This window comes from Lasioglossum baleicum, chromosome 12 (assembly GCF_051020765.1).
Source record: "Lasioglossum baleicum chromosome 12, iyLasBale1, whole genome shotgun sequence".
In the NCBI taxonomy this organism is placed as follows: Eukaryota; Metazoa; Arthropoda; class Insecta; order Hymenoptera; family Halictidae; genus Lasioglossum; species Lasioglossum baleicum.
The window spans coordinates 8447074-8475019 of NC_134940.1; the positions used below are offsets into that span (position 1 = coordinate 8447074).

The 27946-nt window shown below is 30.1% G+C and overlaps 5 protein-coding genes across 19 annotated transcripts; 2 read left to right on the top strand and 3 right to left on the bottom strand.

Moving 5' to 3' along the window:
- Positions 1 to 1730: 1730 nt before the first annotated feature.
- Usp7 (Ubiquitin-specific protease 7) lies at positions 1731 to 15318 on the bottom strand. Of its 8 annotated transcripts, XM_076435119.1 has the most exons (20): positions 14300 to 15316; positions 14057 to 14232; positions 13817 to 13981; positions 12507 to 12605; positions 10764 to 11039; positions 10458 to 10576; positions 10218 to 10352; positions 9705 to 9899; positions 9445 to 9616; positions 9180 to 9372; positions 8915 to 9068; positions 8478 to 8672; positions 4495 to 4716; positions 3890 to 4184; positions 3532 to 3751; positions 3289 to 3456; positions 2525 to 3029; positions 2322 to 2393; positions 2161 to 2260; positions 1731 to 2036 (listed from the first exon to the last, which is right to left on the bottom strand). In XM_076435119.1, exons 3-20 carry the CDS (start codon positions 13905 to 13907, stop codon positions 1912 to 1914), a joined length of 3336 nt encoding a protein of 1111 aa, XP_076291234.1. In that variant the 5' UTR covers positions 13908 to 13981; positions 14057 to 14232; positions 14300 to 15316; the 3' UTR covers positions 1731 to 1911. The 8 variants fall into 8 exon arrangements, with proteins under 8 accessions (XP_076291234.1, XP_076291236.1, XP_076291238.1 ...); XM_076435121.1 differs by having other exon boundaries at positions 2161 to 2254; positions 14057 to 15317; XM_076435123.1 differs by having other exon boundaries at positions 1731 to 2015; positions 2161 to 2254; positions 14057 to 15316.
- Positions 15319 to 15788: 470 nt separating this feature from the next.
- Stck (LIM zinc finger domain containing stck) lies at positions 15789 to 18027 on the top strand. Of its 3 annotated transcripts, none has more exons than XM_076435160.1 (7): positions 15789 to 16201; positions 16592 to 16705; positions 16794 to 16906; positions 16979 to 17171; positions 17237 to 17378; positions 17453 to 17711; positions 17828 to 18027. In XM_076435160.1, the coding sequence occupies exons 2-7, from the start codon at positions 16602 to 16604 to the stop codon at positions 18025 to 18027; spliced, it is 1011 nt and encodes a 336-aa protein (XP_076291275.1). In that variant the 5' UTR covers positions 15789 to 16201; positions 16592 to 16601. The 3 variants fall into 3 exon arrangements, with proteins under 3 accessions (XP_076291275.1, XP_076291274.1, XP_076291273.1); XM_076435159.1 differs by having other exon boundaries at positions 15789 to 16124; XM_076435158.1 differs by having other exon boundaries at positions 15824 to 15842.
- Positions 18028 to 18593: 566 nt separating this feature from the next.
- On the bottom strand, positions 18594 to 20434 carry LOC143214304 (uncharacterized). The gene is made up of 4 exons (XM_076435173.1): positions 19947 to 20434; positions 19571 to 19764; positions 18835 to 19111; positions 18594 to 18748 (listed from the first exon to the last, which is right to left on the bottom strand). Exons 1-4 carry the CDS (start codon positions 20142 to 20144, stop codon positions 18635 to 18637), a joined length of 783 nt encoding a protein of 260 aa, XP_076291288.1. The 5' UTR covers positions 20145 to 20434; the 3' UTR covers positions 18594 to 18634.
- LOC143214299 (phosphatidylglycerophosphatase and protein-tyrosine phosphatase 1-like) lies at positions 20391 to 23496 on the top strand. 4 transcript variants are annotated; one of them, XM_076435155.1, is made up of 7 exons: positions 20402 to 20679; positions 20776 to 20836; positions 20914 to 20978; positions 22517 to 22659; positions 22803 to 22883; positions 22999 to 23238; positions 23308 to 23496. In XM_076435155.1, exons 1-7 carry the CDS (start codon positions 20676 to 20678, stop codon positions 23434 to 23436), a joined length of 723 nt encoding a protein of 240 aa, XP_076291270.1. In that variant the 5' UTR covers positions 20402 to 20675; the 3' UTR covers positions 23437 to 23496. The 4 variants fall into 4 exon arrangements, with proteins under 4 accessions (XP_076291268.1, XP_076291269.1, XP_076291270.1 ...); XM_076435156.1 differs by lacking the exon at positions 20776 to 20836; XM_076435153.1 differs by lacking the exons at positions 22517 to 22659; positions 22803 to 22883; positions 22999 to 23238; positions 23308 to 23496 and having other exon boundaries at positions 20391 to 20679; positions 20914 to 22085.
- Alars-m (alanine--tRNA ligase, mitochondrial) lies at positions 23495 to 27779 on the bottom strand. Of its 3 annotated transcripts, none has more exons than XM_076435128.1 (12): positions 27631 to 27779; positions 27045 to 27218; positions 26641 to 26981; positions 26106 to 26384; positions 25894 to 26038; positions 25663 to 25835; positions 25276 to 25604; positions 24972 to 25203; positions 24506 to 24901; positions 24071 to 24427; positions 23828 to 24005; positions 23495 to 23750 (listed from the first exon to the last, which is right to left on the bottom strand). In XM_076435128.1, exons 1-12 carry the CDS (start codon positions 27631 to 27633, stop codon positions 23538 to 23540), a joined length of 2820 nt encoding a protein of 939 aa, XP_076291243.1. In that variant the 5' UTR covers positions 27634 to 27779; the 3' UTR covers positions 23495 to 23537. The 3 variants fall into 3 exon arrangements, with proteins under 3 accessions (XP_076291243.1, XP_076291242.1, XP_076291241.1); XM_076435127.1 differs by having other exon boundaries at positions 25441 to 25604; positions 27302 to 27755; XM_076435126.1 differs by having other exon boundaries at positions 27302 to 27755.
- Positions 27780 to 27946: the final 167 nt, after the last annotated feature.

Consider the following 27946-nt stretch of genomic DNA (forward strand, 5'->3'; position numbering starts at 1 on the left):
TTTTACAGAAGATTGCAATATTTCCTCGCAACTCCGATGTTCATCTTTCATTAATTACCACAATACTCTTCACTGGTTTGTTTTGCACTGTTTATGTTGCAGTAGTACTCGCCAATCGTGAAATGTGCTCAACATTGTACAGAGAAACATATTAAATCTTTTTTCACGACAAGTATTACTTAATATCGTTTAACAATTTATTATCTTAAAGGACTATCAGTTAAATAAACTAACTCAAATTCCTTAATTTCATATGATCTAAATTTTACTTTAACATTAATTAATGATCATAATTTCGTTTTAACGATCGAGACGAAATATTATGTCAGACATAAATAAATTGTATTTGCTAAATAAATTGAATAAATTGCTCTATTTTATTTTAATGTTTATTGGATTCTCAGGTATTTCGGAGCTACGAAAGACAAGCGCGATTTGTTGAATGACTATCATCACAGTTACGGCAGGAAAAAACAATGATTGAAAAAAGAACTATTACATAATAGTTCCTGTATAATATTGTAGTTATTAGTATCCGCGAGAGAAAAGTATTTGGAAGCAGATTTGTATGTAATAATTTGAAAATTTGGTGAACGTATTACACATAATTAATAAAGCAATGAATCGAACAAAAATAAGCATGAAATGATTTTTCTTTATAAACGACCGTTTAGATTTTCGTATATTTAATAGAACTATTTGCATTAAATGTGCAACGTATTGAATATTTGCTATGCTCGAAGCGCTCTGTTCATTTTCTTAAATTAAAATTCTGCCTCGTTAATGTGTTAGTCTACTGTTATTATATTTGCACAGTTTACTATAGTCTCGGTAAAATATAATTAGGAAAAGACGCATTGAACGCACACAGACAAAAGAATATATTCAAACGCAAAAAGCTCCAGGGTGTTTGGAAAGCAACTCAAACGGATTTCGTTAAAAAAACATCTGGTTGGTATTTTATACAAATGCTTTTATATAACAATGTTAAGCAATACTTGGATTACATTGTTTTTAATTAAAGATTGATACCTATATTTTTACTTATGATTAAAAGACATTATAAACAGAATTATTAATATTAATTTTCTTTTTTTCCAAAAACATATTTCTGAATGCAGAATAATAAAGAATTATAGGATCAGTATCAAACTGCGTTTCAAACATCCTGAATATAATATGAAGAAGAAATGTGTAGACAATTCTTTTCTGATTATGAGCTTCAAGTATTACATCACGTAGAACAGTACACAATGTCTCTTTGGATCTTATTAAATCAGTACAAAGATTTTACGTGGCAGGATCAAATAATAAAGATCTCAAAAAAAGTCGGGCCCCTCTATAAGAGTAATGTGATGCTTTCATTCATAAATACCTCTTTCTTTCCTGACACAAAGATTCTTCATGCTGCAGTTGTATCCATATTCGCTTTCATAATAAAACACGTGTTTAAACAAATTCTTGTTCGTGACTGAATCGAATGCATTGAGAACGCTGCTTTCAAAAATACTTATAAACGACTGCCATCAAGCGACAAATATATTTACAAATACAAAAACTGATTTCACAGATAGAAGCGTCTAATCCATTTGTTGGTGCATAGTGGAATCGATGTTGTGCCATCGATCCAGCCACTACGTAAAATCCCTGTCGATTCGAAAGGGTGAACTTCCATGATTCATAAAGCGTCATTGTATGGTCATAACACTCTCTTAATCCATCGTATACAAAGCGTAGATTTACCTTTCGTTATCATGATCATAATATTAAAACCACGCTCTATTTGGCTGAAGAATCGAATATATAAACTCATTCCCAACCATTTTGTGTCAGATGACGCTTTCTTATTATAGAATTGTATAAATTATATGAGTGGCTGCCTAATTTTATTCCTCTTCACAGGATGAAAATTTAATTGTAAATTTTAATAGCCTTTTCGAGGTAGTTGATACGAGAACGCTTTGGCGCTTTGTTGACGTGTTCCAAGCCAAGCCAAGGCCTGTGTGGCGATGTGCCTGCGTATAAAAGTGGATAAGCTACAAAATTTATTTCTCATCAGCATCAATTTAAAGTTTGTATAACGAAAATGTTTGGTTATATTCTACTTAATTCCATTCTAATTTCTTATAAAATAATTGCTTCCTTTTCGTATATACTTACTCTGACTTGGATGCGTACGAAAGTCTGAGAGCTTCACAATGTATTCTGGCGAATCCATAATAAAGTGTGGCTTTCCCATTGTCACCAGCGCGAACTTAAACTTCAAAGTTTTTTTATGAATTCTCATAAAATATCAAATAAGATTAGATTAAGATGCCTACCTTTTCAAATTCTTTTTCTTGTACTCCTAATTTCTTCAGTAATCTCTCTTTCATTTTTGGGAAAGGCTCACCCTGTAAACACAGAAATTACGAAATATTTAGAACTTATAGAATCGATAGTAGTGAATGCATTTATAAAAAACAAAAAAGAAAGAATTAAATACGCAGAAACTTTTTGTATATACGTATTAGATTGTGATTACCTGCTTAATTTTAAAGAAAAAGGGAATACCAAACGTCGAGAAAACATCCTTATGAAAGTGTGCAACAGGAATCAACATTTCATCTTCTGCTAAATTCAATTCATCGTTTGGAATTTCTTCTATCCTATATAATTTGGCGCCAGTTGTATTTAAGTTATCTAGAGGTACATCTTCTCTTGGACCAGGCGATAATTTATTACAATTGATTTCTAGTATCCTTAACTTTCCAGATCCATTTTCTGACAGTTCTACTTGTTTCTTTGCTTCTTCGAGTAAAGTCGCCACTGTTCCATTTTTATTAGGATAAAGAATGATTTCCTTTTCTTCCTTAAGAGATGGACCAACCCATATACATTTAAACTGCTTTTTGTTTTCAAGCTCATTCACTCTAATACTGAGCTGCTGATAATATAATTTCTTTGTTTTCGGCTTGCAATAGGAAACCAAATCTTTCAATGAACCTTCGTATGTACATTTTAATGGATGTCCAGGTGAGTCTTTGTAGCTATAATTATGTTAGAACATATGAATGATAATATATGAATACACATTTGAAGAAGAAAGAAGATAAAGGTAATTAATATTTAAAAGTAATCATATTGAAATTATTAATCAGCTTGAAAGTAAAGTGGAAAATATGAGTTCAACATGATTTTTTTGGAATTATTTCAACGTGTAGAATTACTCATTAAAATTTGTTCTACTTGTAGTCGAACACTATCCAAATGAAATACTATTGTATTCCAAAAATGACGAGTTCTTACTTTTGACATTTGAAAAACTGTAGGAGATATGGATCTGTGCCAACTCTTTGTGCCACAGCTCTTGCCATTTGATCGTATGTCATTCTTAACGAGAGTTCCATTGTGAAGCCTGGATCATTAGGAATCGTCTTATCGCAAAATGTTACTTCCACTCTGTGAAATAGGTCCCTGGAAACAAATTAAAATTTTGTAATGTAACTGCTGATAACAGAATTAATTTCTACGAATATTTCGGTAACTTACTTAAAGTATTCTCTACACGTCGGAAGCTCATACATCTGATTGTCTCCTTCTTTTTGAAAAACGATAATATCGCCATCCATTAATTCATCAAGAACTTTTTCTAACGGATCTGTTAGGTTATCGATTTTTTCAACCAAATTTGGCTTAATTTCTTCAAAAAGCGCTAATTCTGTATCAGGTGGAAATCCAGCCCTTTCGTTTAAAATAGGTATAAGTTCCTCTATGTAAAATAAGTCATGTAAATTATTTTCCATTATTAGGAAGACAAAAGATAATATTATAAACTAAAATATTCTAAGGAGAAAATCGAATTGTAAGAAATGTTCGACTCTTTTAATTTGTTTAAAGCGAAACTTACGGACTTTGGCTGTGACAGGCATATAATGATGACCACAATAATGTATCTTCTTATTTTTTGGATCATACAATTTAAAAAATAATAAAACATCGGTGTCTTTATCGAACGGTGGTAATGCTGTCAAATCTGAATCTGGAGGAACAAGTTCAACAAATACATTCCACGCATTTGGATTTTCCGAGCACTGGTAAATGGATTTCTGTGTATCAGGTTCTAATTCGAGCGGCATTGGTCTACAGGTATGATTCGAACGCACATTCAGTGGCCACAAACGAATTTGCTCTATTGGATATTTCTGTAGAAAAATCCCAGCACATTAGATACTTGAATGGTATTAGCGTTAATCGGAATGAAACATATGAGTCATTCTTAAATATTATGTTTCCAATCACCTACCGTACTTATAGATGATCACAAAAATACTATATATATATATGTATACACACATATATATCCAAGCTAATAAAGCACATAATAAGAAGTCACATCAATACTTCAGCATTAATTAATTCAGAATATATAAAACATTACCAGTAACAATATCATATGTCAATATAGTATTGTGTGAGTAATAGCATGAAATATTGTTCAACAAATACACTTACCAAGCTATCACTCAGCAATTCGAGAAACTCGTGCAAGGTACACTGCTTACGTACGCGAAATACACGATACAAAGCATGCTCTGGATCATACAAGTCATTTCCTTGGTGACCGTCAAAGTTATCCTCGAGAAGGACGTTGACGGTTATATACAAGTATGCTTCTGTTCTTTCCTTTCTTCTTATTTGTTCCAGCCTCTTCTCCTCTTGCAACCTCTCCACCAGCTAGACCAACAAAATTAAAATTATCCATATACATACTAAATTCGTCTCATTCGTAATTTTTCCTCATCTGTCTTCTAAAATTTCATTTTTAGAAAAGCAGTGTACTAGTATCATGCTTTTGAGATTCGAGGACAGATTCTGATCGAAACACCAAAAGAATGAATTTCGTTTTTCGTTTATGTAATTTTAATTTTGTTCATCTGCCGCAATACAGACTACTAAGTCAAACGATTACACAATGAAAATTATTCAGCTATAAATTATGGTACCGAGTATTCTAATGTTAATGCAAATAAAATCGAACTTGAAAAAGAATCATTATTAATCATTTCGTATTTAGAAAGAACATTTCCATTTAACAGTCGATAGATATAAATTTAAAAATTTTGAGATTTTATGTTATACAAATGAATTCCGAAATTTTTATGAAATACAACAGATAGTTTTCTATTATGCATATAATTTCAGAAAGTTATTTATAAAATTCGCAGAAATTTGAAAATTCAAATAGACATACTCGTGTGTGTCAAACATTTCTGGTTTTAATATGTGACCATTATTTGTGCCGAATAATAATAAAAATGTAATGTATGATCACAGCAGTGTGGAGATGCTTTACAATAAGAAATGTTAAAGAAATATGTTTTAAACTAAAGCATGGCTGCAAATTTTCAATAAATGAAAATTAATAAATGGTTTCTAAGTAACTAATGTGAATTCTATTCTTTAAATTTTCTAGTACTCAACAGTTTATTTCATACTTTTTCACTCTTTTTATGTCTAAAATATTAGTATATTATTTTATAGGTACTTTATAGCTATTACGAAATAGTATTCACTCTGTCGATGATCATTGAGTTTTTTTCAATTTATTAATATTTAACAACAAATAAATAGGTGGCATCTGTTGATGATTATATTGACTATTAACATTGACAAAATTTAATGAATTAACGACTCAATTAATTGATTCAGACCTTATTGTATAAGGTTCAGTAAACTACTGTTCTTATTTACGTTAATTCGAAGTGTTAATTTACGAAAATCATAGACTTGATCATATAAATCACGTTTCACTTCACTTGTTAAACGATCTTCGTTAAATAATAAACACACTATAGAAGACATGTTAAGGAAGAAGCCGACATTATTAATAAATCCTACTTATTGTTCATTTCTCTCCTTTATCCCTTAACTTTATATGTTTCATGAGTTAAGACTCATTTTGCTTCAGATTTGAATTCTAATAATTATCTCACTATAGTAACTAATAAGTCTTTCATGCCCTTATTTTGCTTATAGTATATTCACACATTTCCAACCTATTCTGCGATATGTCTGTGCATCCTTCACTCAAAGCTTTAAAATACTACAATACAATTATTCGTTTCAGATATAATATTGTACAATATTTATTACAATAAACATTTTTAAACGATACTAAGGCTCATCATCATTACGCCTAATAATCAAATTCTATATCAGCCCGATTGTGATTCTTTATAGTATCTGAAGTGTAACGCGTACATTAATTATAGCTGTTTCTCTCCAGTCTCAATTAATATGTATAAATATATAATATGTATATTATATATGTGTATGCATCTATTATAAATAAGAGTATTTGTTATCCTTTTTACGGTATTATTTCACATGACAAACCAGACGGAAATGAAGAGTGACGAAATTGTGGCTTAGATATAGTTTTCGAGTCGAATAACAATTAGAAATCGTCCCGAACTATGATGATCCAATAGTAATACGCATGAGTTGCACCAATATAAGCGCGAACAGTGATACGTACTATACGCTTACGTCGAAGATGCAATATGGGACTTTTTGAATAACATTTTCTTTTTAAAAGCTCATACCCACACGATTTCTTCGTCTTTAAACTTACTTTTACTCGCTGAAATTCATAGGATTATATTAATAGCCACCTTTGTGAATCTTTGTCTAGAATTGGTTGATACATTTATGAACGCACAATTTTATTCTTAAATTCATCCACACGCATGCACGCGTACACATCGCTCTAGTGTTGACTTATTAATAGGAGAATGAACGCCATCACATTTTCATATTTCCTTAAGTCAAATTAACTGACACCAACGGCAACGCAGACTGTAATCGATAAGAAATACTTCCTTCGTAGGTAAACACAGTCTGCATTTTTCAATTTAATTACAATTATAGTTTTCAGTTGTAATTGTAATTTTACTTTAACGTTACTGTGTGTTAAACATGTAGTTGTGTATTGTGTTTGAAAGTGTTCTCTAAGTACGATGAACAGCAAGTATAAAATTGATATCTTTGATCTGGACAATTGCAATGTGGGAGAAACATTGATATCTAGCAAACGTAGAGATTCCGATCAACGAATAGATTTAATGTCATGTAATGGTTTGTTGTGAAAATTTAAATAGAATATATGATATAGGTCCTAAATTACGAAAATCATCGTAAGCGTTTGTCTCTCATACGATACGTCACTGCTCGTGCTTTTTGCTGGCATAAATCACATGTCACTAGTCACGATTTTGAATTATTAATAATTTAGTAATGATACCTTTACTGCAATTTCGTCACTATCAATTTTCGTCTTATTTTACCACGTGGAATCACCTTTTAAAAAGGATGGCCTTCTTTAGTCGAATACTCGGTATTTATTTGATTTATTTATTATAATTATATTTATCATATAATTATAATAATTGTACAATATATGCATACGAAATATACAACATATATAATGTATACATATTGTAATATATATATACATATTATAATGTATATATATTATATATTATATTATGTACACATACATTACATATATATATATATACATATTACTAAAAATTTTTAAGTAACAAAAAAATAAGTTAAAAAGAATCAAAAATTTTATTTTCTTCGTGACTCAATCGTCCATACCAAAAATCCTCGGTCAAACAATTAAAATATTCGTATCAAACTAGAACAAATCTCTATATAACACGAATTATAATTAATATACATTTCACATGATTATAATGCACGATTTCATATGCAATGTTCAAAATATTCGAACAAGACAACGTTTAGGCAAATGTAGTAACATTCAGCAAAATAATGCGCGCGTACCACTTTCAAAATGATTTAATGTGTACCTGAAAGTTTGGACACTATGTATTTAGTATCAACATTTGGTGATATAACAGCCTACAGCTGATAACACTATAAATTTCTGTTCATAAAAAATATTAAGAGAAATCTTATAACAAATATCTGGAAATATCTGTGTATGTATATAGAGACATTAAAAAAAATATTAATTTATTAAATTTAATTTGTAAATCTTATTTTCTGATTAATCCATATATCCAAAATATTGAATCTATTCAGATAGGTTTCTATTTTGATAAACTCATTTCATCTTCGCGTTTAACCGGTCATAATCGTGTCGTGAATTTCTTTTTTTTTTTATCTTATATGTTACGAGCTAATTAGCTTAAAACGTATTTTTGAGAAGCAGGAAGAGAGTTTCATCGAAAAATAATATAAACAATTTACAACTCTTTCCAGTTCTTTGTATCGGTTTCCCTTTTTGTTTTATCATTCTCTTAAAAGTCATGAATATAGAGATTTGGATTTCGAGAACTTTGAGTACACGGACGAAGAGTCGTAGTCTCTGTGTGTGAGTCTTTGATTGAGTCAGTCGTGTCTTTGTCACGTTCAAGTTCGCTCAACTCCTGGGAAAGTTCTCTTTGAAGGACGTTTCTGACCTCTTGAGGTATATCCTCTTCTTTAACTTCTTGCAAGACGTTTTCCAGTTCAGAGTTCCTTATGTACACCAGCATATAGGCGTTCGTACAGTGTTTCACAGCCATAGTCATGTCCTCATCCTGACCACCATAATTATGATCAATGGCTTCCTGCTTTGTACACCTGGAGACGACGTCATCGTCGAATTTGCACCACTGTTTCAGAGTTAAGAGTGTAATCAATGATTGAAAAAAATTATTATTTCAGGATATACAATTCTTTAAAATTAGAATATCACGTTTAATAAATTAATAATATTCGATATTTCAAGAAATAACGATCTGTTTGCACTTAAGCACAGGTACGGCTATATACTCAGAAAATATTATTTTATTACTGCATTTTTACTAGAACTTATTACGCGTTATTTATATATAAATATATAAACTACACATACTTTCCCATCACCAGCTGGATTGATAAATACAACGTAGTGACCACCATGATTATCTCCACTGTGAACTAAGACTGCATGCAGTGTGTAATCTGCACTCGTGGCTTCTTTATTTTGCAAATATTTGTCAAGACTTATTTTGTCATAGAATTCAAACCTTTGTAAAACGTAACATGTATATATATATATTTTTTAATATATTGTAACACAGATACTATCATGATTCGAAATCACTTTAATATATTATATCTAACAGAATATTGTTTACCTGTCATTAAATTTGACTGAACAATCTGTAACTGGATCATACTGAAATCTCATTAAATGCAGATGCAAAACTGGTGGAAAAGATGAAAAGATAACTCCTTTTTCTGCTTCCTGTAATCCATGTTCTCCAGCATCGTATTTATTATCACCGTCCAGACTTTCAGTGCTTACATAGTCATTAAAGGATTCGTAAACTAAAATATTAATAGTTTCGTATACCATTTTATACACCGTAACCAACACAGAAGCTGATTTAAATGACTTACTATTCTTCTTGCCCTTTATATTTAATTGTATGTCATAGAAAGTTTCAACTCTAGTTGATTTATAATCAATATTTTTACATTTAATAAATGACACCATTTTCCCTTCAAATAATTTTGGTACTGTACCCTCCACACATGTTCCTTTCATCTTACTTTCCAACTTATCTAAAAGCTGAAAAGGTTATTAGTAAAATATATGAATCTAAATAACCGAAACTCGTTCATCAGATTAATGTCTTATTATAAACTTGTTCTCCTACCACTCGTAAGAATTCTTGTACATCGTGTTGCATAAACGAATCCAACGTCTCCCAACCAAAACTTTTAGTTAGTTTTTTTGTACCTACTGGCTTATCAGAAAATTGTAATTCATGAAAAACCCTCTGTAAAGCCAGAGCTACACTCTTACTGGAATCATCACTTTCTGTTGGCATTTTATAAACAGCTTTTCGTAACTGAAAACAAATACATAGAGAACTAAAAATTCGTGTCTCTTACGAGTCTTCAGTTTTATCTATTCGATCTCACGATTATATACGTGCAAGAAACGCTAAAATCAAACTTTCGTGTTCAAACAAAAAAATTTTAGTTGTCTTTTAATTTAATTTCAGTTTGTTCTAATATTTGTATAAATCATTCTTTGAAGAATGTAGCCGAAAGGAATGAGGGTCTGATTGGATATTAGGTACGCATGATTTTGCTATTGGTCCAAGTGATAATATCTGCATTATCGTCAACACTTCTTTATCTAATATTTTATACGTTTAACTTACCTGATTGGTAAAATACAAAGTTTGAAGTAAAGAATTCATATAACACGTAGCACCTTGATTTTTTAAACCTACAAATCCAGTATGTTTTTTACTATCCCAACTGACACCATGTGGAGCATCAGCCATCACATGAACCTATTTCAATGAGTTCAATATTAAAACTTTCGATAATTGTCTAATAAAACTGACATGAACAAATTCATTTATAGAAGAACTTTTACAGACTTGAATTTTACTGACCTCAAGTGTAATAGTATCATCTTGAATGTAACCTTTATCAGGATCCAAAAGATCCTGCCACGTCATAAAATGACTAAATCCCCAATCGTTTTCTTTACTATAGAATAGATGTTGAATCTCTAAAAAACAAGTATATACCTGTTTAAATATACATAAAAATATGTATCCACAGTTTAGAAGAGATAAACTTTAGAGATATGCGAGAACCCGAAAATGTAATAAATTTTCAAATAAAAATTCGAGTATAGAGACGAGAGTACTTAAAGACAGTAGGAATAGAATCGTAATATGTTACGTTATACTAACTTCTGCTAAAAGGGTCCTGTCCTTCTTTACAAGAAAGTAACCGAAGATCTGCATTTGCATAACAACTCCATGATGTTGATTCACTTTCTCCATTACATTGAAGATAAAAACCAAGTGATCTCTGAGGTGGTCGCTCCTGGGTCTGACTCGACCTTGGCATTACCATTATTTTCCATGGCAAATTACGAACGTAACATGGTGGTGACAGCTGAGTATCTTTCATTGTAGAAACATTTTCTACTACGAAGCGAAATATCACTTCTGATCTTGCTTCATCTAGTAAAAGATAAAAATAATATTGACATTTACAGCTGCTGACACCAATAAGAAGAAAAGAAAAGTTCTGTACGTCTTAATAAATAAATTCCAAGTTTAAATAATGTGTGCAAAAATAATTGAAAAAGTATTTGCCAAAAGCATTGAAAAAATATCTACTTTAGCCTTCTGCAATGTATTAATAAATAAAATTCTAGAAGTAGTTGAATTTTTCATGAATAAAAAAGAATGCATGGTATTTTTAACTATATAGCCTTAAATACATAACTAGTTTCCTGTATGATATATTATGTATAAAATATAAATTATAAGTAAATAAACAAGTCTCTCATCTAAGTGACGTTTTATTTTAAATTATAACTATGACGAAATGAAGTCTTGCATTTAAATGATGCTCTACTTTAAATTACAATTACGTATAGAATTTATTAGATCGATAGTATCTAAGTGTCTTAGTAATCTATCTTAGATAGATAGTAAAACTACATAACTATCTTTTATACTTGCTAACTTTTGACATACATGATGTAACGAATTTCATGAATAGTCAAATTTTATGTTAGTCAAATTTTGGATAGAATTCTACTCTTGACAGTGGCATCGTACTTGCTATTGTTAAATTCAGAAGTTTCGATTTTGAATAGAACAAAACTTTTTAAATTAATAGTAACATGAAAGATATCTATACTTTTTCTTTCTCCAAATTTTTAAGATCATCATCAAAACTGGAAAAACGAGATGGTTGAATCATTTTATATTTTATGGAAAAAGATAGAATATTCAATATGTTCACAATTAATATAAACTTGAGCCGACACACACGTAGTACTTATAAGCTATGAAAAATAATCACAGAATAAATATTTCATGGAAATATTCAAAAATTTACTTTTGTGAAATAGAATCACAAATTTGTAAATATACCAACTCTTTTAATTCCTTTCATCTTGTATCTGTTTGGAGTACCGTAAATCACATTGACAACTAAGAAAAATTTATACTATGCAAATATTTTGCAAAATTATTGAAAACCTCATATGATTGAATCGCATACATTATTGTAGATTTATGTATATTTATATATATTTAACTCTTAAATGATAATAATTGTTGCCAACTATATAACAGAGCAACTTATTAGAGTATAAATTAACCTTATTCTTTTTTAAATACATTTTACCAGAGAATTGAAAAAATGAATTTTGATTTAAAGATATTGACAAGAATATATCTTGTTAATCTTTCATAATTCTTGGAAGTCTTTTTATAAGATATGACATTCACTATCAAGAATAATCAATTACCAAATTGAAAGCTAAGTACCAATTGTTAAAGAACATTGGAATTTTTTTGGGTTAATTTAAAGTAGCAATTCTTTTTCATAGAAAAAAATAATTAAACACATTTTAAAAAATCTTATAAAGCTATAGTTTTAACAAAATTAATATTTTATTATTCATATATTACCTTCTCCCATTTCTTGATCTTGAACTATACAAGTTAATTCTGATTCTCCGTTCATAGGACTAGTATCATTACCATCTCCTCCACCATCATTTGGTGTTTCTAAAAGGTTAAAATGAATGTATGACTTTTATAAATTAAATCTATAAGAAGATAAATGTTTTCTTAAAATAAGAAACGTATTAATTTCCATGAACATATTGAATAAGAAAAATTGTATAAACTGTATATTGTTTCGCATTGAACTAACTACACACGAACGCGAACATAAGTGCACGTATATTTATTGTATTTTACGTGTTATACATAAGTAGCAGAATTACATATGTTCGATCTAACAGTTGTCTACAGTCTTATAAATGTATAAATCTGTAAAAGATTTATAAAGATATTCGTCTAGTAATTTCACAAATATTTGACAAAAGAAGTTATGTTGTCAAATTTGAATCATTATGACATGATGGAGAAACAAATGAATACTTGAATCAATTGAACAACTATTATCAGTTACACATGTTCAGTATAGAATCAAAATATAGACAAATTTTTAATCCCCAATTCTTATTAGGAATGTTCAATGAAAAATTCATTTAATTCTTCAAATATTTCATATTATTTTGAAATGAAAAGAAACATTCGTGTATACAAATGAAAATATATATATATATATATATTACATATGAATATATATTACATACATTTAAGTATATGTATAAATAGAGGATAGGTTTGTAAAGTATGGTACAAGTGGAGTGGGAAAGACAATAAGTTTAACTTTTGATCAAACAAAACTTCATTTCCAGAAAAATGTCCCATGTTTCAACATCAAGTATTCGTGCACCTAACTGATACATGGCATGGCTGTTTTTGTATACAACAGTTTTTTTTCGAAAAATAAAGCTTTCAATAACAAGAAGTTATTTCATTATTTTAACTCATTTTCAGCCATACTAAAAATTAACAACCGTTATACGGACGAAAGAATTGAATAAAAAATTATTAAAAATTGCAATACATAAAACATATATATGTACCTTTATATACATATATATTTTTACATATATATATAAATTTTAATATGTAGTCATATTATGCATAAATGCAACAATAAGTAACGAAAACGAAAGTAGAAAATATGAAATATAATTTTTCTAATGCAATGTGATAATAAATGTGAATAGATCGCAACGTCTACGATGTTATAATGTCAGAAATATTTTTGATAACCTTCAAAAGCAGAAATAAAAACATGAAGCTAAGTTAAAAATAGGAAAAAGGGTAGATGTAATGAAATAAAGAAGGATAAAATATACCTTCCTGCGTGTCCATTTCTTCGACTTCATTGACCTGAACTGGTGCCAGGTTGAGCTGTTTAAGATTTTCCTGGTCGTTAACGTGGTTCATCGCAATGCCGATATTGATGGTCGTCTTGATTGCGCCGGGAACCTCGGAGGCGGCTGCCGCCGTCGAGGTTACTTCTGTAGGTAGTTGAACTAGTGTAACCACAAATGAATTTCGTGCACAATGTGATTGTTGCCGTTCAATATACTGACTATTTTCGTCGAGGACGGATGACTTTTGCTTAAGCAAATTCTGCTGAGACTGTGGCTGTTCGACTCCAATCGGAACCAGATTCGCGTCACTACCACCACGACGTTGATTTACTACACGGAGACGATTAATATTTGCTTGCAATGCGTCCAATTTCTGCAACTATCAAGTGCCCCCGCTGTTTTTGGGGGACGCCCACAACATATATTCTACCTTCGTATATGATATTTTTTCGTAATTCTTACGTTGTTCTGTGTCTTGTCGCCACGGTTGTATGTTGTATCTTTTCTTATTCCTGTGGCATCTGTCTTGTTTGCTCTTCTTAGTTTATACTACTTCGCTCTTTCTCGCCCGATCCGAGAAACGGTTTTCACACCGCAGGACCGGCGCGCTACTAATCGGGAGGCCTACGTACTTCTTGCGAACCTCGACTCTTTAGGTTTTGATCTTAATATTTCTTCCAACCACTGCCAACAAACCCCTACGTAAAGAAGTTCTTCTATCGGTGCTTCGAGGTTTCTAATATAGTCACCAGTGCACACAGCTGACGTTTTCACGAACAACGATAGGACGATCTGCTTGTATGATCGTCTCTCAAATCTCTTTTACGCGAAAATAAACAAAATGGCGACGAGCCACACTGTTCTGGGCCTGCCTAACTGTCCTGCAGACAATTCTTATGGATCATGAAATTTTTGCAACTCTTCAGATAGCATACCCAATGAAACATTTTATTTTATAGTCGCGGGAAATATAAAACAGTTAGACAGAAAATCTGATAGATAAAGTATTCGATACTTTATAAAATTGCATGTCTACTTGCAATAAGTAAATAAGCTGGTAAATCAAAATCTACCTTCATCACAACGAAGGATGTATAGATAATAATACGTAAGTTGCCTACATATAATAGGATTTACAAATGTATCGATGTAATATGCTACGATAGATATACGCGAATTTTTACGTACTCATATAATGTATTAATTATACAAGTGTCTATTTTAATGAATTGAAAGCCTTTTCCCCACTTCAACTACTCGAGAGTCATCAGCTACAATCAGCCACAATGAATGTACCCGTTTACTCCGTAATATTCTATGGTCAATTGCAATGGTTGCACTGTTGCACTTTACTCACGTCACGTGTAACACTGTTGGTAATGTAACACGTAACACGCAGGACTTCTTCAGAGGCGAAACTTCGACGTTTTCCAAGAACCAGATTTTAGTGCGCACACAGAATATTGTGCTGCCGCTGAATTATATACATATATAGATAGAGAATATAGATTAGTGTGTGGTGCGCTTATAGACCATATGGTCTAAGTCTAAGGTGGTGCGCATGAATACGAAAGCAATACGCAGTGAACAGAGCTCCAAAACAAAACGATATCGACGATAAAAAATTCATTCTTTTCTGTACTCGATATTGAAGATTGCAATAAAAGAAACATTTGAATTGACGTTCTAATGGTTCTAATCTTGTTGATTTTCCTAATGAAAAAAATTTGTAATTACCTCTTGTGTTTTTCGAGCATATGTATATATGTGACTTTTTGGAAACTGATAATGATAATATAATAACGTAAATGTTTTCTAAATATATTGAATCCTTTCTGAGTAAACAGTGGAAAATAACAACATATAATGTACAAAGTTTCCACTCTAAATAGATTTTCCTGTTTAAGGGTTTATCACTCAAAAGGTAATTCTGCATTTCGAACATTTGATTGGTCGTTACATTTAAACGTATGGACGTAAGGAGGGCGGTGCATTATTCGCTGACGTAATTTTTATTCTAATTTTACATTGGATCATCTTTACTTTAACGTAAAATCATATTTCTGAAGATTCAGCTATATTTTTATAGAAATATTTGACTTGGAAGATAAAATTCATCCACTGTCAACGATATATACCAATATTTAATTGAAAGATCGAGTATTTTTCTAATCAATCGTGTATAATTCTAAAAATAATTTAAACATTTGAAAGATAGAGTAACAACTGTGTTAATAAAAATCGCGAGGTTTAATTAGTTCTTCCTTATCACTAAAAGAATGCCAGGGTAAGCACAATTATTTCTCTTGTGAAACATACTGTTTACATAGGATATCTCTTCCAGCGTCAAAAAATCGTTTACAGGTATTTAATTTTAAATCCGTTATTATCAAACATTTAAAACTATAATTTTAGTACGTTATTAATATAATATTATCGAGTGCACCAATATTCAGATGCCACGAAATGGGAAAACAATCGTTACTTTAAATTAATTTAATGATCATTAATGATCATTAATGATTTTCATTAATGATCACTGTAAATCAAATATTAATTACAATAGTTCTTACAACAATTGAGATATATACATTGTTATTATTATTGAAAGTTGTTAACCTATGTAATTCAATAAATAGTGCATGTAAAAAGTAATAAATGATACAATATTAAAATCAGAAGGTTATAATCATTTTAATTGAATTAACAGCTTGAAAGAGTGATGACTAATATAAAAAATATGTATTTTACTAGCGTTACAGAAATGTCTTTGGATCATATGTTCTGTTCCCGATGCAAAGATGGGTTTGTGGCTCACGAAAAAATTGTTAATTCGCATGGAGAACTGTGGCATCCTCAATGTTTTGTGTAAGATTATTTAATTCTTATTTAATTCATTACTAAATGTAATACAATATGTAGAACATTTATTTCATTCAATTTTATATTTTATTAGATGTGCACAATGTTTTCGACCATTCCCTGATGGAATATTTTACGAATTTGAAGGATACAAATACTGTGAACATGATTTTCATGTTTTGTTTGCTCCGTGTTGCGAAAAATGTGGTATATATGAAAATTTTAATCAATGAAAACCCATAAAGACTGTAAATGTTATCTAACTTTTTACATTTATAGGAGAATTTGTTATTGGTCGAGTAATAAAAGCAATGAACGCCAATTGGCATCCAGCATGTTTCCGTTGCGAAGAATGCGACGGTGAATTAGCCGATGCAGGATTTATTAAATGTCAGGGTAGAGCTTTGTGTCATACCTGCAACGCTCGTGTGAAAGCAGGGGCGCTTGGAAAATACATTTGTCATCAATGCCAGTATGTACTTTTGCTGTTCTCTTTCATCTCGTTTACACAAAAAATATTTAATAATGAATTTTTAGTGGCGTAATTGATGACAAGCCCTTACGTTTCCGTGGAGAATTATATCATCCTTATCATTTCAATTGTACAGCTTGTGGCATAGAGCTTAATTCTGATGCTAGAGAAGTTAATTCTAGACCAGGTTATGCTGCTAATGAAATGGTACACTTTTACTACATTATTTTATTTACATACATTAGTTGCTTAAATATGCGATGAATATTTGTATTCTTTAGAATGAATTATATTGTCTGAGATGTCATGATAAAATGGGAATTCCAATCTGTGGTGCATGCAGACGCCCAATCGAGGAACGTGTAGTTACTGCATTAGGTAAACACTGGCACGTTGAGCATTTTGTTTGTGCAAAATGTGAAAAACCATTTTTAGGCCATAGACATTATGAGAAAAAAGGTCTGGCTTATTGCGAAACACATTATCACCAACTATTTGGGAATCTGTGTTTCGTCTGCAATCAAGTAATAGCTGGTGATGGTATGTATATTGTTTAAATACATAACATAGATTGACATTTGCACTACATAACTGCTGTACAAAAATATTAATTAAAATTAGTTCTGCATCCTATAATGTGATTCTTTATGTTTCAGTTTTTACGGCCCTAAATAAAGCATGGTGCGTTCATCATTTTGCGTGCGCATTTTGTGATCAAAAAATGAACCAGAAAACTAAGTTCTTCGAATTTGATCTGAAGCCAGCTTGCAAAAAATGTTACGACAAATTTCCACAAGAATTAAAGAAACGTATGCGCCGAATGTATGATTTAAATCCCAAAAAAATACCAGCTTAAAGGAAAAGATGCCAGAACATTTATATATTTGCTATTTGAAAAGAATAACGCAACATTCAATTACACTGGTAGAGATTACTATTTATTGTGACTCTAACGTTGTGCTTATACATTAATTGCTACCGTTTCTTATTTTGTATCAAATGTTTATATTTTATACTGTAATCCGGTAAGTAATTATTTAATAGAATGCTCTATATAGCAAGAGTACAAACATTAAAGCTTGTTGAAACTGATAGATATTTTTTTCTATAAACACTACAAATACATCTTAACATCAAAGTGCCTTGTATAGTATAACTTTTATGCGGTTACTTTTTTTATCCTTTCACATAAAAAGCCAGATGACAGTGAAATGTTTACATTTTTTAAAAATATCTATATGATTGTATTTTATATAAAACTATACGAATTTAACGTTATATTTGTTATAAAAATATAACATAACAACATGTATCATGTTAATAGATTATACTTTCATACTCTGTATAAATTGTAATGTTATGATAACATAAAAATATTATATAAACAAATAATTATGGTTGGATTTTTTGTGTTCGAGGGAAAATTCCGCATCTTATGTCATTTAAATGTACTGGAGTTTTATTTATTTATCATCTTCTTCGGAAAGACGTCGGTCATGTTTTCTTGATATAATACCACAATTAGATATAACTATTGCTTTAATTGGTTTTCCTGTTTTTGTACCAAATTCTTCAATCTAGAAATAATGAATGTTATTCAACTAAAACAGCAGAAGAAGAGCTGCATGATTGAGTATATCAAATTACTGAAAAGTATAACTACTTTGTAAATATTTGATAGTCCAGAAATAACTTTTCCAAACACAACATGCTTTCCATTCATTGTTTCTAAACGTCTAAAAGTGAGATTGAATTTGGAATCATTTTTATCTTCATCGTTACCACACATAGATAATATCCCTGGTCCTGCATGACGCAAATCAAAATTTTCATTTTCAAATGGATCGCCAAAAGCGGAAGCTCCTCCGCTTCCGTTAAACTTTGTTACGTCACCACCTTGACACCAATAACCCGAAACTATACGATGAAATGGTGTATTTCTGTTAAACAATACATATTTTTCGTTTTCTAATAATTCCTTAACTTTAAAATATGGTTAATCTCTTTTACTAAGGTATTGCCAGTTAATTTTTTACTTGTACGATAACCCGTCTTTTGTTCCACGACATAGTTCAGAGAAATTAGCACACGTTTGTGGAACAACATCATCATAAAGCTCAAACTTTATATTTCCTAACTTTTGTCTATCGCTTTGAATTTCAATTTCAAAAAAACATTTAGTTCGAATGGATGAATTTAATTCTTTCATTAATGATAAATCTTTAACCATGCAATGATCTTCATTTACTTGAGACACTGCGATTTGGGTGTGAACCTTTTGATCGAATCTAAATTAACATTAAGTGTAAATAAACATTTCTATAATTGTTTAAAATATAATATAATGCAATATTCTCTCAAGTATATATTGTTAAATTGAAGCCAGATAATTTAATTGCCTTCTACCCTGCATTATTTTTTTTCTCATATCCTTCCAGCTTTTTATAAATTCTCCAGCAGGATAGGTACTACTAGCTTCAGAAATACCTTTCAGTAAATTTTTATTCATTTTCATAATCATTTTATTTTTTCTTTCTGGGTCTTCTAGTTGAGATACATACGTGGTTTTTGCCATCCAACAGTCTACTTTTCCCTATAGAAGATAAGATTATATGTACTATAATTACTCCATTTGTGTTGCTACTTTTATTTTACTAATAGGATGAAACAAAAATTACATAAATATAACAACGTTTTATTTTAAATTTTTGTATTGTAAGAATTGTATTATGAAGAATATTCTTTTCTTTGATAAGAAAAATATTTCATACTTACTCCTGTACGACTAATTATGCTCATCCTTTTCAACAATTCCATGTTTTCTTTATCTATTTCTCTTACTCGGTTCGCGTCAATAGTCAAATTACGTTTTTTATAATAATAAGCTACTTCAAACTTTGGAGGCTTATTATCAACTGTAGCTACAGCTTTGCGAATTTTTCGTTTGTATTCTTTGTAAGCTTTCTTATCCATAGTTGTTCAAGTTTTTGAATGAAAAATATTTACAAAGAATTTAAAAATCTTTTGTAATTGTCATATTATATTGACTTTATTTCGTTTTGTCAACATATTATATATAATTTGAAATTAGCTACAATTCGGAAAGAAAAAGAAATGTAATATCATATATTACATATATATATGCAATCCGGTGCATAATTGTGCATAATGCACAATGAACTGTAATGCACCGTGCTCTGGTATTATACTGGCATATGTATAATATACGCATGTGCGTCTACTCCAGTCTACTCACTTCTGAGTATATCTAGTAAAGTCTGTCTCATGTAAGAACGGACTTCTCGAATGACCAGTTTGCGTCGTTCACTGCGCAGGTTCGCCCTGATTGGTAGAACTCCCAATGCACAACGAGCATGAGCCAACCAGTGGGAGTTGGGAGGCTCGCAGCAAGGCGCTGCGATCAGTCGGCTGCGCAGAACGAGTCCGTTCTTATTTGAGACAGACTATAAATTAAATATTCAAATTTATTAATTACACTTGTAAATGAGTATGTATAATACTACGTATTTACACTCTCAAGTACATATATCCTAAAATTTTTATTTAGAACCTATAAATGTATATCAATAAACGATTATTGTAGAAGTGAGATCAATTGGAAAGAAATTGTTTAAGTATATATTTCTCAAACAAGTACCAGACAGGTACACTCGATAGAAACGCAATATTTACGTAAACGCAGATTAATTCGAAATAATTTATGTGAAAAATATTGTTACAGAAAGTATACCAACAAAATCATGTCAGTAAAGGTTATAAAACGCTTCAACATGGTGAACGCAGGAGGTAATGTTATCCCAACGTTTCGTGATAGTTTTCGAGTAATAAATAATGATTTATTGAGATGGTTTCCTGGTCATATGAACAAGGGGATAAAACAAATGCAGCAACAATTAAAAAATGTAGATTGTGTAATTGAAGTTCACGATGCCAGAGTTCCGATTTCTGGGCATTATGCAGACTTCACTAATACTTTGACTGGATTGAAACCTCATATTTTTGTATTGAATAAAATTGATTTAAGTGATATGAGATATAAGAAAGTTATAATAGATAAATTAAGAGATAAAGGATTAACTAATGTATTGCTTACCAATTTTAAAAATGAACACTGTAAAGGAGTTAAAGAACTACTGCCATTAGCACAAAAGTTAATTCAAGAATCAAATCGTTACAATAGAGCAGAAGAGAAATCATTCGCACTGATGATTATTGGAATTCCAAATGTAGGAAAATCTTCGCTTATCAATCGTTTAAGAAATAACAATCTTGCTAAATCTAAAGCTGTACAAGTAGGTGGAGTGGCTGGTGTTACAAGATCTGTATCACATCGTGTAAAAGTATCAGAAAATCCAGACATATATGTGTTGGACACACCTGGAATTTTAACTCCTCAAATAAAAGATGCTCATTGCGGTTTAAAGTTAGCAGTAGCTGGTTGCATGCAGGACCATTTAGTAGGGCACGACATACTCGCAGATTATTTATTATTTTGGTTCAATCAACAAAAACGATTTGAATATGTAAAAAGATTGGGCTTGCCAGGGCCTTCTGATAATATAGTATACGTTCTTACATTTATCGCAGCAAAAATGAAAAGAACTAGAAAAATTAAGAATTATGACAGGAGTATTATTGTAAAACCAGATTTCACATTTGCAGCAGAGCATTTTCTTAATTTGTTTAGAAAAGGAGAGTTAGGTAATTATTGTTTAGATGAAGATTTATTAAAACAGTCTAAAGATGTAGAAACATAGATATCTCTTAATAATAAAGCAAAAAAGATAATTTTGATGTTGTGTAATTATTTTTATGTAACATGCTTAAATATACTTTTGTAATGAAAACAGATAAACAAAAAGTAGACTATTGAAATATATAAAACACAGAATACCCCTGATTAATCTTCCCACTATTATGTGAAATATGCCTATATGAATTTTAATTTTCAATCAATTATTAATCAATTGATTAAATACGAAAATACGAACTAACAAATAAAGTATTAAAATCTTTTTTCTCGATTGAAATCGGTCACCGCTAATCCCCGTTAAGATACAAATGGTCCCTCCAACATATACATAAGTCCTGTTACTTTTCCTTGGTATATATTGCTACTTTCTCCAGTAGTAGGCTGATATCTTTCTTCGTTATACTTTGGGAAATAAAACTTGAAATATTTTAGTTAGGATACTTAAAATAAAACGCAATGAAACGTGAATATTCGAAGTATCAGTAAATTAAATTATTCGAATTGTATAAATATATAAATACTTTTAAATTTGAACAGAATTAGTAACATTGTTTTTAAATTACAAATTTAGAAGAAATGTTTGCGAGATTGACATTTTATCCAACACTATTTTATAATGTGTTGATGGAAAAAGTTTCGTCGAGAAATTGGTACGATAGAATCGACGAAACCGTTGTATTAGGCGCTTTACCATTTCGAGGAATGGCTAAAAAGGTATGAAACTGTATATTACAAATCAGTTATTAAACATGTTTAGAATAATAACAATGCTGAAAAAATATCATTCTTGAAAACATATTTTTCCACATAAACTGAAAGTTCCACTATCGAGCGGATAAAATATTAAAAATTTTCAGTTAATAACCGAAGAGAACATCGCGGGAGTTATTTCGATGAATGAAGATTACGAATTAAAATTATTTTCTAATACTGAAAAGGTATTTGCTGTTTCATTGAAACTAACATTTCATATAAAGGGAGAAATAAGATATAATTTTATTTTGCAGAAACAATACGAATATGTACTATTATATATGGTGTACAATTTTTTAGGAATGGCAGAATCATAATGTGAAATTTTTGCAATTATCGACAACAGATATTTTTCAATCACCTTCGCAAGACAAATTATTATGTGGTGTAAAATTCATTAATAAGTTTCATAATGGGTCAACCGAGATAGATAAATCTCATTCTCCTGATAGTGATGGTCTTTACGCTGGAAGTGTCTATGTTCATTGTAAAGCAGGAAGAACACGTAGTGCAACATTAGTAGGCTGTTACTTAATGATGGTTAGATTGCAAAATAATTTTAAATATGATGTCTAAAAGAACCATGTATTAAACATTCATTTTTTGTAGAAAAATCAATGGACTCCTGAAGAAGCAGTGAATTATATGAAGGCAAAAAGGCCTCATATACTACTACACACAGCACAGTGGAGTGCTCTTAAACTATTTTATAAAAATAATATAGAAAATAAAAAATGATGTAATTATTAAATAGGCACGATTTGTATAAATAAATAAATGGGTAACTAATATAACATACTTTGTCAATATTTATTTTTACAATATAGTAATAAATATATTTACACTCTTTTTACGTTTCTCGATGCAAAGTCTTTAGCTGCATTAATTGCATTGCATAATAAATTTTCTGATGGCAAATTTGATACATTTGTTGACTTCATACTAGCGACTAATGACGGATTAAAACCTTTGATTGGAACATATTCTGCATTGAAAATTTCAAGTACTATTTTCATCCACGTTTGAGCGTTAAATGTGTTACACGCAATTTCCTACAATGTGTAAATATATTAAGATAATTAAAACATGTTAAAATTCAGTACATTTATGAAGTATCTATCTTGCATACCTGAGGCACAGAACATCGTGCTTTTATTGTTCCATTATGACATATAATAATGAATACGGGAGTATTTGAAAAGGAAGACATGATTTCTTGAAGCGATAAATATGTTGGATTATTATATAAACAATGAACAATGAAAGAACCTGGATCTGTATCTTTCACTTTCAAAATTATATCAGACCTTAAAAATTATATGCGTGATAAATTTCAAGTTTTCAACATTTTTATGTAGTCTGCAATACTTACTTTTCTACTTCTTTTGCTTGTACCCAAGCATCATTATTTAAATCTTCAATTTGCTTTAAACATTCCATTTTAACGAGGTACGGTATTAGCATTTCTTCTTTAACATCATTTATTTCATTTTTAATTTCTTCGCTAATAGATTTGAATGTTTCATATTCGAGTTTTCCATGATTCAATTTGTCTCTTAAATTCAAAACTTTTTGTTGTATATTTTTCCCTGCCGTTTTAGCAGATTCAGCTAATTGCCCTGCAGCTCCTTTAACAGTAAAATTTGCTGATCCTTTCGAATGGTAATTTAACAAACAAAAATGTTCCAATATTCCAGTCCTATGCACGTGTGTACCACAACATGCTTCTCTATACACAAAATTTTTATATTAAGAGTATATAGAAGAAAATAATTAATTGAATAATTAGGTGTATAAGAACACTTACTTTGATTTTAAGTCAGGAGTATCAATGTCTACAACTCGAATATCTGTATAAGGGTAAATCTCTCCTGGGATTAGTGTCACAAAGTTTTCTGTCAATAATTCTGATGAATTGAATACCTTCAATTTGACAAACACATTAGCTTCTATCACATTATTTATGGATTTTTCAATTTGTTTAAGTTGTTCAAGGGAGAGTTTTTCTCCAAAGGAATTGAACTGAAATTTTAAAGAATGCGGAAGAACTAAAGAACTGCGTTGATAAACAGCATGTAATGTTTGTTTCATGGCAGCATTCAACAAATGTGCAGCAGTATGATGTTGCATTAATCCTTTTCTACGATCAGGATCGATGGATACCATACAATTACCTCCAATTTTAATTTCTTTATTTAAATCTCTGAAAGAATGGACGTTTAGGTACTTTGTTTTGCATTATAAAACCTCTGGAAATTAAACTAAAGACTTACTTGCAATCAACATCTGCAAGTTTACCAAAGTGAATAACATAAGCATTCCTCTTTTGCACATTGTTTATGTGGAAAATTAAATCATTTATGAAAATGGTCGCATGATCCGATGTTTGGCCACCTTCTACCGAATAACATAACGTTTTATCCAATATGATTCCAATTTCGTCTCCTTTATTCAACGTAATACCTTTACTTACAGCATCATCTTTATTATTTAATATTAAATTACCTGAAATATAAATTGGATATGTGTATTTCTATCATATTTAGTAAATAATCAACTTTAACGATTAGATTTTACCATTTACAATTATTCCTACAATTTTACTCTCAGTTGTAGGAAACACATAATTATTTCCAACAAAAACATATTCATATTTCAACGTATCGTTAGTTTTAGGTACATTATTCTTTTCAAGTAAATTTGTATATTCTTTCATAATTATATCATTACTCTTAACTATACCAATTTTTGATTGATATTTGACATTTTGTAACACATTTTGAAAATCTTCTTTGTCAAATTGTAGGGATTCAATTTCTGCAAATTCGGCTATTGTTTCCTCATTTAAACCGTACGTATCGAACAATTTAAAAGCAACATCTCCTGGTAGCGTTTTAGAGGCTTTTCTATAAAGATAACAATGTATGAAAGAAAATTCTTTTTTTAATTTTTTCCAATACTTACAAGTCTTCGACTATACTTTGTAGATACTTATATGCATTTAATAAACCGGGAGCCATCCAATCGGTAACTGATGCTAATTCAGGTCTATTTTCAACAATCTTCCTCCATTCTTTACCAGATTTTTTCCTCAATCGTTTAAATAAATCTTCTTCAAATTCCATTATTTTCTGTACCTAAATACAATTCTATTTATATTGATTTATACAACTTTTTGCATTCATATAATGTTACCTTTTTAAGATTAGTTTGTAATTCTGGATAAACATCACCCAAGGTATCAGCCACTGCATAAGAAAGTTCTGAAAGTATCTTTTCTTTTTTAAATACTTTCTCACCTGTATCAATTACTTTTCTTATTATTTTTCTAAGTTTATGACTGAAAATGTTATTTTTCATAATGACTGATAGCAGTAATTGCGCTTATGGTTATTCGAGTGACTTACTTTTCCTCTGGCACCATTCCATCTGCCAGAGCAACAGTAATCATCCTACTGTGATCTGCTAATATCCTATAACTACTATCAAGATTGTTGTCATCATCAAAAAATCGTCCTCTATAGCCTGGTGCTTTTGTGTATTTTTCAGTAGCTTTAATAAGTGGTTGGAAAAGATCTGTGTCATAATTTGAATTCTTCCCTTGCAAAAGTGCAACTAATCTTTCAAATCCCATACCGGTGTCCACGTGGTACTTTGGCAGAGGTATCATCGTATCATCTGCTAATCTAATATAATATAATAAACATACAATAATTAATTATAGACAAATTTTAAGAAAGTGGTACCAAAATGGTAATAAAATTTTATTTTCATTGGTAATAACATTTGTAGGTCTAAAATAAATAAAAATTGTACTCAGTTCTGTCAAATTTGATACTCTAGCATTTTTTGGAAATTTTTATAAACCACAAACGCATAAAGATCCATAGTCTACTCATTATAAAAATAATAATTTGTGTATGTTAATTATCTAATGCTTACCGTTCGTATTGTATGAAAACTATATTCCATAACTCTGTGAGATCCGAGTATCCTTTATTAACTCTCATAGACTGATTCGATGAATGGTTTTTATGATCTATATGTATTTCTGTACAAGGTCCACATGGTCCAGAAACTCCCATTTCCCAAAAGTTATCTTGTATATCGAATGGCAAAACTTTATCCTTGGCAACGCCAATATTTAACCAGATATCTCTGCATTCTAAATCCGGCTCTAATCTTAATTGTTCATTTCCACCAAAGTATGTTACATACAAAGAATTTTCCTTAATGCCGTAATGCTTTGTCAACAGATTCCACGCATAAAGACATGCTTCTTCCTAGAAATTAAAATTTTTATTTAGTTTTATGCCTGTAATCTTTGAAAATAGAAGAAGAAGTACCTTAAAATAATCGCTGAAAGACCAATTTCCTAACATTTCAAAGAACGTGTGATGATAACTATCGTTTCCAACTATGCTGAGATCATTGTGCTTTCCGCTAATTCTAATACACTTTTGAGAATTTGTAACTTTCTTCGCAGGTGGGTCATAATAATTCAAAAAGATCCCCTTAAACTTAAAAAAATATATATATATATATAGATAATTATTGTATATATGTACATTAATCTAAATATTTTTGAAAAATGCGAATATACTTGATTCATGCCAGCATTTACAAACGAAATTGAAGAATCATTGAGCGGTGTAACTGGACTGCTCCGTATAAAAGTATGCTCTAGATTGTCTTTAAAGTAATTCAGAAATTCATTCCTAATTAATTTTGAATTCCATTTAATTGAATTGGAAGTACTGGAACTGTATAATCGATTTAATAACGTATTATTCATATTTTCTCTTAGCAGTACTGTCTTCCACATTTATTTATTTATTGCATAAATATTTTCGAGAGAGCGAGATCTTTAATAAATATTATATATTTATATTTCTAACGATATTAGATGAAAAATAGTTTCAGTTAATATACCATTTTTAACCTTCAAATGGTTCTGTTTCGATCGTACAATATTTTGTCGAAATGAATACAAGTATTATAAATTCTTAAGAAATTTGATACGAAGTAATATATATAAAATATACAAATTGCATTTAAATTAATTTATAAATAGACATTAATATAATTAATTCATACATAATATTTAATGAAAATGAACCTTAAGGTATTTGCATTGAACGATCGAAAAAACTTTCTGAAACAGACAATTTTTATGAAGAATAATAATTAATTACTTTTATTTGAAGAAAATGACATAATTTACATAAATAGTATATTAATTATACAT